The sequence below is a fragment of the Filicampus tigris genome, chromosome 5 (genome assembly GCF_054856515.1).
Source record: "Filicampus tigris isolate MCC_2025a chromosome 5, RoL_Ftig_1.0, whole genome shotgun sequence".
NCBI lineage: Eukaryota > Metazoa > Chordata > Actinopteri > Syngnathiformes > Syngnathidae > Filicampus > Filicampus tigris.
This window is the reverse complement of record NC_141221.1, coordinates 27,165,172-27,182,558: the sequence shown is the minus strand read 5'-3', so window position 1 is coordinate 27,182,558 and position 17,387 is coordinate 27,165,172. Positions and strand designations below refer to the sequence as shown.

At 39.9% G+C, this 17,387-nt stretch overlaps 2 protein-coding genes across 3 annotated transcripts; one reads left to right on the top strand and one right to left on the bottom strand.

Moving 5' to 3' along the window:
• Nucleotides 1–4,545: 4,545 nt before the first annotated feature.
• On the bottom strand, nt 4,546–6,505 carry LOC147147975 (perforin-1-like). 2 transcript variants are annotated; one of them, XM_086032044.1, is made up of 3 exons: nt 5,965–6,505; nt 5,670–5,754; nt 4,546–5,150 (listed from the first exon to the last, which is right to left on the bottom strand). In XM_086032044.1, exon 3 carries the CDS (start codon nt 5,146–5,148, stop codon nt 4,750–4,752), a length of 399 nt encoding a protein of 132 aa, XP_085888170.1. In that variant the 5' UTR covers nt 5,149–5,150; nt 5,670–5,754; nt 5,965–6,505; the 3' UTR covers nt 4,546–4,749. The 2 variants fall into 2 exon arrangements, with proteins under 2 accessions (XP_085888170.1, XP_085888171.1); XM_086032045.1 differs by having other exon boundaries at nt 6,349–6,499.
• On the top strand, nt 6,251–15,813 carry fam151b (family with sequence similarity 151 member B). The gene is made up of 5 exons (XM_086032043.1): nt 6,251–6,876; nt 8,547–8,706; nt 8,792–9,009; nt 12,134–12,269; nt 15,107–15,813. Exons 1-5 carry the CDS (start codon nt 6,762–6,764, stop codon nt 15,258–15,260), a joined length of 783 nt encoding a protein of 260 aa, XP_085888169.1. The 5' UTR covers nt 6,251–6,761; the 3' UTR covers nt 15,261–15,813.
• Nucleotides 15,814–17,387: the final 1,574 nt, after the last annotated feature.

Sequence of the window (17,387 nt, the reverse complement as noted above, 5' to 3'; positions counted from 1 at the left end):
CGCCCAGGTCACCAATCCTGTGGTGCTGTTATGTAACTCAGCTTTAATCCTCTCGCGAGCTAACCCTTTCAAATGAATAGAATTGGATCCTGCTAACTTCACAGTCACACTCTTTGTGTTTATTATTATATCGTCAACATTAGATGCTTAAACATGTTGGTCACCTATGTTTTTACATTCAGAAACTATGGCCGGATTTTAAAAACAACAATATCAACAACAACAACAACTTGGTAAAACAAAATTTTGATTGAAAAAAATATCTAAATGGTCAAGTTCGTAACTACAAATAGTTTATTCAAATACGAATTGAGTTAATGTTTGAACGTTTGCGACGATGTCAGTCTCCATAGAATGGGGCCCGTGCGCGCGTCATCCGTCATCATCCGCCTTGTTGGGAGCTACGGTTAATGAGCGTACGTTAAAGCCTGTGTATTTGTCGATTCAAAAACATGTTAATAAACAAAAAAAGTGGCGGGGATTTACTAGGATAAATTAGACAGTGAAACCAGAGACGACCGATATCTTGCAAAAATAGTCATTATGAATGGTTTGAATCCCTACAGAATTCCCCAAATTACGAACCGGACCTACTTCCTCCTTTGTGTGCGCCGGATATTTTCACGTACCTGTGTGTAGTGTGAGCGCCTACACTTCGGAGCAATTTAAGCATGATAAATCTTTAGCCTCTGTTGTGTTACGTGGAGTATAAAAGAGGTACCAAAAGCGCCATTGTCAGGTGAAGTGATTGATCATTTAATAAATACGTTCCTGGAGCAACATTGACTTGAACTGGGGAAATTGACCTCAATTCTAAATTCTCGGCTCCAAATGTAGACATTAGAGCTCGCCAGTGCTTTAGCTCAGGACCACAATTCATGCAGATTGAGAGACAGCTAGGTTCAATGCAACATTCTTTCAACATTCTTTAAACATTTTTTAAAGAAGTCAACGCAAACGTTTTTTTTTTTCAAAAATATGTTCTATGCAAGCCCACTAGTTGAAACAGGGCACTCTGATAAATATTGCATTTGTGGAATAAGTGTTAATCCACTCGTATTTAGCCATCTCTGGGGGCGGCCGTTTTGTTTTGTGTTGACTGAAAATAACATCACAACTGCTCACAACAACCAATCACGGCTCAGATTCAGAAAAAAAGGTCAGCTGTGATTGGTTGTTGCGAGAAGTTGTGACGTCATTTTCAGTCAACAGAAGACAAAATGGCCGCCGCCAGAGATGGCTAAAAACGAGTGCATTTTGCTGCTTAATTTATATTCCACAAACGCAAAATTGATCAGAATGCCGTGTTTCAACAAGTGGGCCTGCTGGGAACATATTCTTGAAAAAAAAATTGTTTGGGTTGACTTCCGCTTTAAACATTGGTTGATGTTACTAAAAGCTGTGCAAATCTCAACTCCATGTACAGAAAAAATACGCCGGCTGGCAAGAGAAAGTGTTTACTGGACAAAAATGAACGAGGACTTTGAAAAGACATGTAAGTCATGTAGTGTGTGTGCATAGCATCAAGTTGCAAATCCAAAAGAACCTCTCACACTGCACAACACACTCTCAAGGCCATGGCAGTCAATAACATCTAACTCGTGTGAAGTCAAAGGTCGCCAGTTCTAATTGACTGTGGACAGATACCCCAAGTATCCAATGGTGGTTGAAGTGTCTGTCTACTCCAGTATCCAGCCATGCTGTTGCACAAGAAGATTCAAACATATTTGTCTTTGTTTGGACGGCCAGATGAAATACTGACTGACAATGGACCACAATACACAGGAAACCCCTTCAAAGAACTGATGACAGATTATCCGAAAAGTAGCAGATTCATTGAAGATACATCAAGGCCATTGTGAAGAAAACGATCCAAAACAAAGATAATCTACACGTTGTCTTGGTGCAAGTAAGGGTGACACCTATTGACAGCAAGTTGGCATCACCTGCAGAACTTCTTTTTGGCAGGCCCAGAGCTGCCCATTTTGCTGACGGTCGACAAATGACGGGACAAATTTCAAAATAGACGCATTGTTATTATTTGTATATAATTGCAGGTGAAGTAATCTCTTATTATATTACGTAGGGCGCGCCTCCCCATCAGGAGGCTGCCATGTTTCGCTGCCACCTTTGTGCTACGGATACATGAAGGAGACAATCTTAGCGAACGTAGTTCCAAAGCATCATGACCACTGCATGTGTAACAAATGCAGTGCCTTGCAATGCAATGACCTGAGGGAATAGTAGAAGTCATTTGTGATATTTTTCTTGCACCCCTGCTGAAGAAACTGTTGGTAGGCTCGCAACATGTGATCTCTCTGAGGCACCGTAGTGCGTGTGCTTCAAAATGCATACGCTTCCATCTTAGTCGTTGCATTCTATTAATTGACCACTAAATTGGCACTAAATTCTACACAACGTCCTTTTAAAACGAAAAATAAACCACAACCATAAATGTATTATACCATATATGACTTCATTTTCAAATATGTAAAAAAAAAAAAGATTTTCATTAGTGTAAAGACATCTATGAAGATGCTTTTTAGACAAAAATATAAAATTTATAACAGAAAAATGTTTTTATTCACTGTCTGTTGCATAGTTGCTGAAGTCACATTTTCAATGCAAAGGGGATGATGTGGTTCTATAAAATACTCTAATTTAAATATTTCTCATAATTTGGCAGAAAATGGGTAATGGGAATGGGAATGTTAACATTCACAGGGATGAATTTGTAGTGACAAAGAGCACCTAAATCTCTACTCTGCATTTTTCCCTGCTGATGTAATAATACAGCCGTCAACCACACAAGGCACCAATTGTTCAATTAGAACTCCCAGCCTTAATTTTGACAGCTCTCAAGCTTTTGATGTGTTGTTTTTAATACTCTATTTGCATAGATTCACAATGTTCCTGGCCTTTCAATTTTTCCTGTGTCTGTATGAATATTATTCTCATTCTGTATTATTGTATTACAAAATATAAAAATATTTATGAGTGTCTTATTCCTGTACCATGGGTTTCCATAGCAACCCCTTTTCAGCGACAGCATTGATTTTTGAGAAAAGTCACCATGGTCAATTAAAGAAAAAAACTGTTATATAGTAGAGGAAGTATTACATATGTTTTAAAATGTTGGCAAGGCTGAGTCTATGGATTGAGACAGAGAGTCCGAGTAAGAGCAGCCCTCGATCCGTCCAGTGAAGAGCTGCTGACAACGACACAGTTAAAGGTATTGGGAATGCAATACCACCTGGCAGGGGCGTTACCAGGCGGGGCATGGGGTGGGCAATGCCCACCCACGGACACGCTCTGCCCACCCAAAGAAAACTGAATGTAGTTCGGATGAATGGGATATAAAAAATCTAAACCAAACCAACTTTTATTTGTTTAGCCCAAATCACAACAACAGTTATCTCAATTAAGGAGAAAATAACACACGTTTTAAGGTGCAGTAGCCCTACGCTGGATTTCGACCTACTTGAGCATTGTAGCACTTTAGTGCTAAAATAGTCCGTAAAATGTCAATGGATTTAACAGTTCCCTATATATGACAATTTACGGTAACGGTCGTAGGACATCCGAGGTACTGTTGCAAGCTCTGCAGCTCTTGGTAGCAAAAATACAGAGAGGACTGGAAAGCAGAAAACAACACATAGGTTGAAAAAGTGTGGGAATTTGACCCTAGACAAATTTGTTTTCCACCAGCTAATGCCAGAGCCAGATATGGTGTGTAAAGAATGTTGTTGTTTTTTTTAACCTCTAATTAAGGTTAAAATGGGAATGTGCAATGAATGTCGGCATTGTATGGACAAACATATAATTTTGGGGTGGGATAAATAAGTACATAAATAAGATTGACAAGTATGCTAAATAGATATGTAATACATTGATGAATAATGAAGAATTCACACACAGCCAAAATTAGACAATACGCTATGTGATATAAGGCATTATTAGATTTAGGTTGTGAATTATAAGGTGTGCTTTGAATATAAACAAACGCAGACATACTGAATTATTCCCTATGTCAGTGTTTCCCGACATTTATTGAGCCAAGGCACATATTTCACAATGTAAAAAGTCTCACGGCACACTACGTAGCAAAACGATTCACAAAGGTGGACACATCAGTTAAGGTAATTACTGTATGTACCTTCTGTCATTGAGTGAAAGAGCATTTCATTGTGCTGCCAGTTACTATATGTGGGTGGCAAAGCTGGGCATTTTACTGAAAAATGAGCATCCGTCAGCAGCGAGGGTACCCTTCCGTCGTCCGTCATCTGTCATTTTTCTCGAGGGGAAACAAATAATACCATCTATAGGCCGGTCCGCCTCTATCTTTAAACGACCGCCCGTCCGACTAAGCTTTCACTCGCCCCCACCTCGGCACCAGCTTTAAAATTGCATAATAATCACACAAATATAGTGTCTACCTCTCAGTGTTATTTCTGAGTTCATTCATTGTTGCAAAGTAGGAAACACTCATTGTGTGTTATTGTGTCATGGTTCTTTGACCGTGTAATCACATAATATAATGTATCGTTTGATTGTTGAAACAGACTTTATTTCCTTTTGACAGCATTGATAACAGCGAAACAGCCAATAGTTTGGTGTATTTGCTAGTAAACAAGTATTTGTGAATGTCAGGAGTCAAACATCCATAGCTTAGTGCATCCCTTCTTCAGAAGTCCTCTGAGGAAAGGAGGATAACTTGTAAAAAGAATACTATCAGTTGGATTTAAATGCTTATTCATTGTTTTGGCCAAGGGTATAGACGTAATGGAGGGTGCCCCCTTTCTTCAGGAAGCAGTCGTGTTGGTGGGTTCCAGGTCGGATCTGTCTCTGGCACACTCCCAGCTGGTCATCAAAGACCAAATCACTGTCATAAACCTCAAGCCTCAATACGTCACGCTCCTGGGCCTTGAAATAGGAGAACTCCTGCTCCCACCAAGGGTTAGCATTGTCCTTACGGACCGCTGTTTTGCCCAGAGAGGCGGAGCCACAAAACACCTTGACATAACCATCTGCGATCCCCAAAATGTCAGAGGGGAGACCAGTGGCACGCAAGTTAAACACCTTGAGCTGGGCCTGAGTCACAGGCAGAGCACAGAGCACCAGAAGAAGGAGGGACAGACTTGAGGCCATAGCTGTGAAGGCAAACAGAGAATCACATATTCGTAGATGAAGGGGGAGGAGAAGTAATTTAATATTTCATTTTTCGAATTACTATTATTATTGTTATTATTATTTTACTATAATGTCCAAAAAGCATTACATTATTGTAATATTTCAAGAAGATGACAAAAAATTGCATGTACTGACTCTAAACTTGCTGACTAAAACTTATCTCAACAATGACGCTTATTTTGTGTAAGATTACCAACACTTCTCTACATAAATGAGTACAGTTTCAGTTTCTCAGTGATCACAACAACAAATATTCCAAATCATGCTGATGATTAGTCGTATTGGAGGTGAAATGCTTGTAGATTATGAATATTTAATTTGAGACTTAGATTTTCTCAGTTACTCATTTTTTTTATCCAGATAAATTATTTCATCAGATAATATTAATCACACTGTTGTTATAAGAGTCAAAGTAGGAGACCGCAATATTAACAATGGTAAAAGCAGAAAGTATGACATGGCGCTCGCCTTAATCTTACCTGTGTTCTCGGTGTCTTGTTTCTCAACTCTATCAGAACTTCCATGTTTTTAAATACCAGCAGGGCTCGTATCAGTCTGATAACACTGTTGAAAAAAAAAACACCCAGGAAACACAACCTGCTCCATTCTCAGCATTTCGCAACACAATGTGTTAGCAGGATGGATCCAGCCATTAACTATATATAGTTATATATGAGTATATATTAGGGCTGTCAAAGTTAAAAAGTTAAAGCATTAACTATGGAGATTAATAAAAATGTTATAATGCACACAAAGAAAATTAACTGTGCTCACTGTGCAGCCAAACTGCCAAAAAGTTGCTCGACGGCTCATTGGAGAAATCCCAAGTATTTTGCACACATTGCAAAGCCAAATTCAAATTCCATATTACTTGTACATTTTTGGTCGTTCAGACTGTTGTATTTTACAGGAAAAGAATCGTATTCAAGGATCAAAGAAAGATATTAGAACAGACTTTGAATCGAAATATACTTTTTTTGTGTGTGCGTGTATGTGGGGGGTTGGGGGTGGGGGTGGGGGTGCGTTGTGCGGGTGTGTGTGTGTGTGTGTGCGTGTGCGAGCGGCAGAGCGAGCTCCTTCACGCAGCTTAGGTTCTTAAGTCTAAAACCAATCAGCAGCTCCTGCTTGAACTTTTTCCATCTGGACTGCCTGACGCACCGTGTCTGCAGTTGGAGCGCCTATAGAGTGCACCGGGACTCCGTTTTTGGTGCACTCCCCGGATAAGCGTAAAATGGATAGATGAATAACGGAGCTTCCGAACGGTCGGAGTGAACCTGTGCCCGCTTGGCGTCTATTACTGAGCGCGCCCCTTGTGACTCATCATTTCCGGGTTCCAGCAGGACTGAACCATTCGGGCGAGCGAACGTGGTTGAGGTCTTTCAAGTTTTAATGTCATAGATTAAACCAGCAAAGACGAAGATACTCTTATGTAAAATGTATGTAGTACGCTCATTATATGATACTTAGATTACGTATATACTTATTTTGGAGTGTCACGTCTAGCCAGTGGAATCGTCCTAAACCCTGTCGATAAGCAACGCAACTTTAGTGGCGTAATTAGCTGTAAAGAGATGTGTGAACAGGTGCTGGTGTATTTTCAAAGTCTGATAAATAGGAAAGACGCTGCTGAAGTGAGATGGTCACACGCAGTGAACAGCAGGAGCAAACTGGCCGAGGCTCTCCAAGGTGGGGCATCTGTTTTCTGTTTACAAAGTACAATAAACTCATCACATGCAATTTAGGAGAATTTGGATAGATGCTCCAGAGTGTATGTTTTAAGACTTCAAACTTCCGTTCTATATTCAAACCAACCTACCGTACATTCATTATCAGTCAACGGTTAATACATGAGCTGAGACATACTAGCTACAGAATGTATGATTGAATTTTCGCGGTGTCTTTTTTTTCTAATTCTAACACCAGAAAGGAAATCACATTTTCACTCTGCTGTATGTATGTGATTGTAAACTTGATGCTTGCATTACACACGCAAGAACCAGGGAGTACCTCTCACTCAGAAGGCTGTCTCCATCCCTTACATGCAACTTCCATGTTTTTAGCGTGGAATTCAAACCATCCGGTCAAAAATTTAATCTCACACCTCCCCAACTGCAGCCTTATCATCTAATTAGAAATCCAGTGATCCCTCGCTACTTCGCGCTTCAACTTTCGCGCCCTCAGTGCATTGCAGATTTTTCATAAGCATTCATAAATTAAAAATGAAACAACACAGCTATATCGGGAGCTATATTGCAGAAAGACGCATTGTTTCAAAGCTATGAGTTGACTCGGAGACTTTGTACATACCCGCAGGCACTCATAAAAGGCGGTGAATGGTTTCCAGCGCGAGATCGACCAACGAGAGTACAAGTGGATTTGATTTTTCCACACACTGTACTGTACGTGATCTGACTCGGTGCGCGTCATCGCAGCCTCTCGCTTAGTCTCGTCCACTATTCAAATGTGCCGTTGGTTTAGTCAGAGTCAAGCCGGATACTTGCTCTAATAAAGTTTTGTAAAAATCGGATAGTACAGTACAACTGCTGTGTTTATAATTCGCAGCGCGCTCCCGGTCGACCAGCGGCACGGACGACTTAAGACATCGCCAAATAAAGTGTGAAAGTGTTTGTTACTTTTGTCTTGGTTTGTCTTAAAACCTCTTAACTTAACTACAATCCCGCATTTTATCCAAAGGACTTTTTGATGTTGTTGTGCAAAGATAAAGTTAATGCATGATCCCCGGCAGCCATGCTTTTTCGTTTTTAAAATGAAGTAGGAGGAGAAGAAGAAGAAAAAGCAGGCGAAGAAGAATGAGGGAAGAAGAAGCGGCCGCTTTTACTTTCACTTTTCACGACGGCGACAAGCGTTTTAAAGTGCAGGATTGGATAAATTACACTGTGGCATTCTAGTTAAGGCAAGTCAATTTTATGATAAAAATTCAACTTTAACGTAGTTTTTAGCGAACGTTCCGTCCTGCTCGTCAGCTGCCGCGGTCGGTCGAAGCTAAATTCTGATCACAGCCTGCAAGATTGGTATTTATATTCTTCATTTAGCATTTTTATCGTTAAATTGATTGTTTAACAAGTATTTAGAAGTGTGGGAACCATGTTGGGGTTTGCAACAGCGTAACAGAGGCGCAAATCCCCCAAAATAAAACTATACAATAAATATCATAAAAAATAATAATCATAATCATAAATCCGACTCTACTTTGCGGGTTTCACTTATCGCGGCGGGTTCTGTCCCCCCATTAACCGCGATGAATGAGGGATCACTGTATATGTTTGCATGAGTGGTAATAATCACACCCCATTTTTTTCGACACAGACAATAAACCTAAATCCTTTTGCTCTAAGGTCCCACTCATATGATTGAGGCTGACATAATCATTAGAGGCCATGACCCGAAGGAGCCAATCATGGGCCACCCTCCAGACACTAACAGTGACATCACACTGAAGGAGTGGCTTGAATGTGTCAAGTTGCATGACAAGGGAATCAAACTCGACTTCAAGAGGTGAGACGTAATCGGGTTACGTTCTTTCGAAGTGGTGAAAGCTGACATGATGCTATTGCTAAGCCGTTTTGGTGCTTCCATCCAGCCTGGAGGCGTTGTCTCTTTCTGTAGCCCTGTTGAAGGAAGCGCTGGCTCAGATGACCTCTCCTGTTTGGATCAATGCTGATGTCCTTCCAGGACCGGGAAGTCAGAACGAACCATTGGAGCCTCAAGCTTTCCTGGCTGCGGTAAAGACTCTTCCCACTAACATTGTACTCTCCCTTGGCTGGACCACAAATTGGAATGCAGGGATTGATAATCCAGGTAAGGGTGCAGTCAGTGGTTAGTGCTACTGTCTTGGCTGTTTGGGTTTATGGCATGCTTATTTGTACGCTATACTACTGGCAACTATGACATTGAAGGCTGGTATTTATCAAACATAGGTCATATAAGTATCATATTGATTGTGGAGGTTTTCCTGACGTACTTTACATGATGTTTCTTCCTTTGTTCTGTGTTACATCCCAAATGTCATTGACAGTTGTATTATTTATCCACTTTCAGTCGATGGATTTATTTTTCTTTTCTTTTCTTTTTTTTTGTTAGCATTCATCGGCGTTTCAATACAGCAATGCTGTTGCAAGTTTGTCATTGTTGGTTTAGGTCAGGGTTCCCCAACCACCGGGCCACGGACCGGTACTAGGCCGCAGGCCACTTCGGACTGGGCCGCGGCGGGTCGCACAGATGGGAAAAAAACCCAACAACATACAGTACTTCCGGTTTATTTATTATCTGAGGCTGAAAACTATTTTATTTTGAAAAATGACCGGATTCTCCCAGTTATATCCATCTATGAGTGACCCTTAACGCATGTCAAGTTGTCTCCGTCGCGTAACGCTAATATTAAATGCACAAGCTAGCAAATGAGTAAAATAAACAGATGTATTTGAAAAGTGTCTTTGCAATGGGGAAAAGGCCCAATGAGAATTCAACACGAGAGCCTATGCCCAAGAAGTAAAACAATATACAGACCATACCAGAAGACCTACCGGTACTTGAAAATCTGGATTTACGGCGACAAGTGATTCCCACGCAGGAAGGAAGCCCGCTCTGCACAACAAAATCAGTTAAGTAGACTACAAAAATTGGTTAGGGTAAAGGTTACTATTAATAATATAATAATAATATAATGAATGTTCAAACCATATTTGTGACACCTGGAACCAATGTTTGGCGACTTAAGTGTTTACTGCATTGACATTTGTTTTGTTGGCAGACGCATTCTTCCGGCAATAATGTCGGACTTCCATGGAGCAAGAAGAATAGGATGATGCCCAGTGTTTGGGGTGGCTTTAAAACCAAAGATGGACAAAAATAAAGTTTTATGTAATAACTGCAAAGCGGAGCTGGCGTATGGAGTTAAAATCATGCCAAAACCTCACAAACACTCCAAACATGATTTACGCACACCCAACAATTCACAAACAAACTCAGTACATTTGGCAAATACAAAACATCATTCACAAACTAATGTATTTTATTTTGCACATCATAAGAAATTTACCTATCAAACAAATACATCCTGCTTCAGAAACAAATACATCATGTTTTACACATACAAAGAAACATTTCTTCAATTACAAAAAAATATCCTTCAAGTACAAACTAAAATCTTTCAATTTACAAAAACAGAACAACCATTGAGGACAAAAAAAATCCCTCAAGTACCCCAAAAAATCCTTCACGTACTAAAAAAGCAATTCTACATCTACGGAGAATAGTCACGTGACTTTTGGCACAATCATACCGCTGTCATGTGACTTTTGGCACTATTGTCCGCCTTGCAGATCCACACACAAATGCCCATTCATCCTCATGCAAATGCCGGTAAAGTCGCACTCCATAACAGCAGGTGGCGCTGTTGAATTAGTTTAAGGCCCACCATGATTTTTTTTTTTTTTTTTTTTTACCCTCCAATCTCTATTCAAGTCCGCTAACAGGAGAATTTACGTTACTATGGACACGGGTACCAATTAAGTTTCTCACGATGAACAGCCAACAGGTGACCCAACAGGTGTTAGATTGTACTTGAAGGATATTTTTTTTCTAATTGAAGAAATGTTCCTTTATGTGTAAATGTAAGGACTGTGCAAAAGTCTTGGGCAGACACAAGCTTTTTTATTTTTTTATTTTTATTTTTTTTAATTTATTTATTTTTTGTGGAAGCCAGTTGAACCGTAAGAAGGCAGCCTACAAATCACGCTAAAATAACCAATTCACGGCCAATCAACGGTAATCACAATAAAATAGCCGATTCACGGCAGGCCCAGAATTCCTCGCTCCGGCGATTGACCATTCAGAGCCACGCAGGGCAAAATAACCACTGCCAAACTAGGACCGACCAAGTTTAAGGCCTGCCACTGTACAGTACGTCCAATCAGTACTTCACAGGAGCAAAACATCTTGCACTAAAATATAATGACCTGTTAAAATTGCCTCAGTGCACGTTAAAGTTTCTCCAGCTAATTTATCTTAGCATAGCTTGCTCAATATATCACGAAGCAGTGATCGAGTGTGAGTGGTTAGGGTAAACTGTAAAGTGAGGTGATTTTTGTAGGTAATGTGAACTAAAAAACAAATAAAGGTCATGCGAGCGTGACGGTGGCGGCTGTATCGCATCACGTCCACTGTGAGCCATTGAGCAGCCTAAACGGCCAGGATAGGCACTTGACCTGGTGAGAGAGCATGACACCAGACCCTGGTTTATAAGAAAATGATTATGAAAGTATTGTTTACTTTTAAGTGAGTATCGTAATATGTATCAACTTTGACAAACTTAAAGCCAAAGTCAACCCAAACATGTTTTTTTTCAAGAATATGTTCCCAGCAGGCCCACTAGTTGAAACACAGCATTCTGATAAATATTGTGTTTGTGGATTAAGTGTTAATCCACTCGTTTTTAGCCATCTCCAGGGGCGGCCATTTTGTCTTCTGTCAGCTCAAAAGGACATCACAACTGCTCACAACGACCAATCACAGTTGACCTGTTTTCTGAATCTGAGCCGTGCTTAGTCATTGTGAGCAGTTGTGATGTCATTTTCCGTTGACAGAAGACAAAATGGCCGCCCCCAGAGATGGCTAAAAACAAGTGCATTTTGCTGCTTAATTTTTACTGTATTCCACAAACGCAAAATTAATCAGAATGCTGTGTTTCAACTAGTGGGCCTGCTGGGAACATATTCTTGAAAAATATATGTTTGGGTTGACTTCTGCTTTAAGTGTTACTTATCACTGTCAGGCCCCCCCCCCCCCCCCCCCCACCCCCCGAAAAAAAGTCAATTGGGCCGTGTGTGTGTTCATGGAATAATCGATGCAAAAATCCATTTTAAAAGCATTGGTTAGTGACACCACTGACATCCCTAAATGTTGCATAACATCATTTTTTCAGGTTACAGTTGGGAAATGGTGCATGAGATGCAGGACATATGTGGAGGCCTGGAACATCTTGTCACCTTCCCAGTACGGGCGGCCCTTTTGGCCCAGTCTGTCTCTGAGCTCACATGGCTGCTGCAGCAGTCGGACAGGTGACAGTCTCTCACGCACACTTTATTTGTTGCTGTTGTAATGTTTACTAAACAGAATATTAGGGCTGCCACAATTATTTTGATAGTCGACTATTCACCAGGAGTAGTCGCGATTAGTCCACTGATCGGATCATATATAAATCGCGGCATATCAAGCAGGAAGCAGCTGCTCTTATGGTCTACAGCACGGGTGTCCAAACTCGGTCCTCAAGGGCCGGTGTCATGCCTGTTTTCCATCTCTCCTTGCTGCAATGCACCTGATGATCGTTATCAAGCTTCTTCAGCGCTTGCTAATGATCATCAGGTGCGTTGCAGCAAGGAGATCTGGAAAACAGGCAGGAAAGTGGCCCTTGAGGACCGGGGCTCGACACCCTTGGTCTACAGTCTAACCATCATTAGCTTACAGCTTGAATTCTTTAAGGCATATGCAAATTAATAATAGACAATTAGGATGGTAGTACATTCAACTTGGATTCAACTTTGCATCTTGTAACCAGCATTCCTGACATGTTTATAAATGTTGAAGCAACTAGAATTCAATTCAATACTGTGGCCTTAAAGTTTTTTGCTTTTAATCTTTAGCGCATTTTAAAATGGAACTAAAACCTATACACAATGCCGAGTTGCACTAATACTACAGTCGCCGTTTCAATGTGGTTATTTAAATGTAAATGTTAATAGTAAATCTGTAAGCCATGTAAACGGGTTATTCCAAATGACTCCCAAATCAGAATTTTGACCTTAACTCAAATATTGACTGCATTTAAATGTAGTCATTGTGTGTTTTGAACCATTGGCCTGTTTGGAACACCCAATGGTGTCTAAGTTTTAGAAGTCAAGCTGTTGATTTGAGGACAATTTGACACATTTTGAAGTAGTTGTCCTTCTTTTGGGTTCGGATGTACTGGCGAGAACAGAGTTGAATGATCCAACAGACAATGACCCCAAACACATTAAAACTAGTTTTGGAATGCATAAAGCAGCTCCTTGGTCTTCTCAAACCGCGGACCTCAAACCTGTATTATACAGTCTATGTCGATTGAGTTCGCTTAAAAGCAGGGGCAGTGCCCGAAAGCCAGGTACTGAAATGGACTCTACCAATTCTGCTGAGAAGAATAGTCAAATGTCAAAGTGAGTGAAATTGTATGTTGTATTGTCACTCCACCATGATCAAATGAGTCATTTAAAGCCCCAAATGATTTGCAACATTTATGCCCATGATGAGTACAATGTACCCTTTGCAATGCAATTGTGCAAACTGGCGTTCCATATTCTGTGTCGAACTAAAGTAAACAAAGACACTTTTCCCACATGTAGCCTTGACAAACATCTAGTGAGCAAGTGGAACAACAAGATAATGTGTTCTTGGGCCCACAGACTGTGTGGGCGGCTCAAACTGCACCTCCCATTGTGATTTGGGTGAGTGGTGCAGCATAAAGTGGAAAAGGTGAATGTCGATAAGAGGGTGCGATGATTCATTCAATCAGTCGCAGTGCAGAAACAGCTTAGTTACGCGTCACACAAATACAGCTCATATGAATGTGGACATTATGTACAGACCGTATAGGAACTGTCGCTTTAGCACTATTAGTCATTCTGCATCTGTGTAGATGGTTCAGATATCAATGCGCGTTTGTTAACAAGGACATTCTTTCTTGACGCCAACTTACACACGTCGTTAATTGACCTGCCGAACCAGAAACGTCAATACTCATATGCTTCAAACTCAACATCTGTGTTTCTAGCCCTGAGCCTTGTGGGTAATGTACCAATAGCACATTTGTGTTTGGGCAGCTTTCTGCATATTACCAAAAACATTACATGGGAGTCAGCTCACAGAAGAACACCTGCACTCCATCCTGAGAATCAAAAGAAAATAGCGTCACACTCATAACATAATTGACTAACTTTTTTTTTTGTTTTTTTTTTTGCCAAAAGTCAGATTTTTGCAGGAAATGACTCTTCTTAGTCCACTGCAGATGTTGCAAAAATGCCTAAAGGCATTATGACACTTCACTTATACCAGCTAAAAACAAAAATGTTTTTTTTTGTATTTCATATTAGGCATTTTTGCAACATCTGCATGTGTCTATGAAGAGTAATTTCCTGCAAAAATCTGACTTTGGCAAAACAATGAGTTAGGACGTTATGCTATTAGCATGACGATATGGCAAATATCCAGCGCTGGCAAAATGGTATAAGCGAGAATAATTTTGCAAGTTTATTCATAATTATTTTAATGTAACACCGTACCGTAAAGCAACATTTTCTTGATATTTACATTTTTTTTGTTCATATTTTGAATTAATATACTTTTATTTTTATGAAGAGTAAAAATCTTTTAAGTAATTTTGGGAAGAATGTTGTTTACTATCCATTTCTCTGGATTAATATTAATGCTCAAAAACATTTAGTTTTTATTCTGTTCAATAAATGTTTATCCTTTTTGGCACACTTGCAAAGAGAACTGTGAAAATTGTTGTCAAGTAAATATACCTTGAAATTAGAAGAGCATGTGCCCTAGTTTGTGTTTGTGAGGAAGTGGGGGTTTTAAATGTTAAATAAATAAATAGTAAAACATTTAAAAAGAAAAAAAAATCTTTATAAAAGAACACAAGGGCATTGTTTTTTTAAATAATTCTCACCAGCATAAACGTCATCACTTGGTAAGGGTATATTAATTGGGTCCTATCAATTACTCCAGCAACACTGGGGAAACATGCATGAGAGAATTACACGTGAGACTACCATTGCCCCCTGATGTGCTTGCGCATAGCAAAAAGTGTTGGGAAAAGTAAAGCGTCTCAATAAGGATTATACATTTTTGTTGTGTGCAGGTATTCTCTGACAGTGTGGACTGGCCAGAACGACAAATTAAAAGTCGAGGACCTGCTACCTTTCAGAACATGTATTGATGTCCGCAGGATCTGCTATGACCTACCAGAGGCGCTAAGGACTGAGCTGACAAAAACGTTACAAGATGAGACATGAGTAATCATTAGTCAGGCTGAAAATGGGAACATTCAAACCTCTGGATGCTCACTAGGGGTGTAACGGTACGCTAAAATCACGGTTTGGTTCGGTTTCTTGAAACTTTGGTTCGGTATATTTTCGGTACAAGAAAAAGTTTTTTTTTTTCTTTTTTAAATATGTTAATTTTGAATGACAAGTTACATGGTACATTTTTTATGGGGCCCGGTCGGGCTCAGCCCGAAAAGGCAACGTGGGTCATCAGGAGGGGGAATCAGTGCACCCTTAATACTGTGTATAGTGGAGATGGGGTGTTGCTGACCTCGACAGGGCATTGTGGGGAGGCTACTTAGAAGACATTCTCCATTCCACCGACACGCCTTCCACTGAGGAAGCAGAGGCTGACTCTCGTATCTCTGAGGTTGAAGTAACCAAGGTGGGTTATGTACATGAATGAAATGGTAAAATAAACAGAATCTGTTGCTTTCATGTTTTCTGTTGGACAATGTTAATGTAGTACCTCCATTTTGGGGGCTTGATAATAAAGTGAAAATAGACCAATTTTTCAAATTGAGCTCAGGCCACTGACTTGTCAATTGAACATTCAAATTATTTGCCTTCAAAAATTCTTCACTTGCTTTCTTAATGGGTTGAATCATTTTGCATCTGCACTGTGGAGTGCCATCCTATCAGTTTTGTAGCATATGCATAACAATCGAAACCCCTGGTGGGATTATACAACTAACACCTACAAACAGATGTGTCTTCAATTTTTGAACTAAAATGCAGTAATACCTTTTTTTTTTTTTTTTTTTAGAAGCTGCATTACTTGTTAATAACTGAACTCATTAACTGTAGTGCAACACAGGCTTACATTATCCAGCTTTCTCATTATTTTAGAATAGCGTTCCTCTTTAGAAAGCCTTTCATCCAAATTGCCGTTTTGTAAGCTTGCATCCTTGAAGTAAGTATTGTAGGAAACCAGGTTGCCAGTGGCAACACTTGCACTCAACCTTCAACATTCACTTCTTAACTGTGCAGCATTACATCACATTATGTACACACAACTGTTTTAAGACCATGCAGCCCAGAGCTTGTCTTGTGAATTGTTGAATTACCATGGTGAAAAATCCACAGTGTAGACTGCGAGAGTGTGAAAGGAGGAGAGTTGGGGAGAACACTGATATCTGAACAGTTTCATCTTTCATTCAGCCAAAATAATATTTGTCTGAAATTTACTTTGTGAGGCAGATGGATGTGTGGCCCTATGTAACTGTGTAAATAAATCTAGCCATACCTCAAACTGTCACATATGAAGAGGTTTTTGGACAATGAGTCATTACCAACAGGCTTACCTGGGCTGAACCAAGGGACCTATGGAAATCGGGGGCCAATCAGAGTTTTTTTTAAAAAATGTTGATTTTTCTGTCAATCACTTTACATTCTTGCCATGAGTTGACCTAGCCGCAGGCGATTCTGTGCAACGCCCAGGCCGTAGAGAGGGTATCTTGCTGCTGCAGTACACGAAGCCTGCACTAGGGGGCCTATCGGAAAGCATTAAATTCCACATTATTCTGTCATTTGTTTATGTGTCACATGGTATACGCGGACCGATCACAAACCCGTACTACTGTATAAAAAAGTACAATACATCACAATTTTCAGCCATTCCCCATGTAGAGGAAGTCCCCGTTACAGAGCTCCGGACGTCACGTGACTGGTCCCCGCGCGTATTTATTTACTCAGTTAAGCTGACAGGACCATAGCTGGTTGGCACGTTATCAGTCAATATTCTATCCAAGTGTATGGAGGACCAAAACTGTCAAAATCAAAAATAAATAAACGTGAAAATAAAAACAAATATAAAACGTGAAGTAAATAAAATCAAATATAAATACATTGTTTATATATTTATTTCCACATTTTATTTTTTATTTTTGAATCTTTTTTTATTTTGTATCATATAACTTTGTTGTTCTTATTTCCAAATGTTTTTTTAAAATTAATTCTTTGAATCATATTTTTTATTTTCATTTATTTATTTTTGGTTTTGGCGGTTTTGCTCGTGCAGTGCAGATGGAAATGTTATTCAAATGTAGGGGGGGGGGGTCCAAATTGTGTTTTGAGTTGAGCTATTCCCCTATTGGT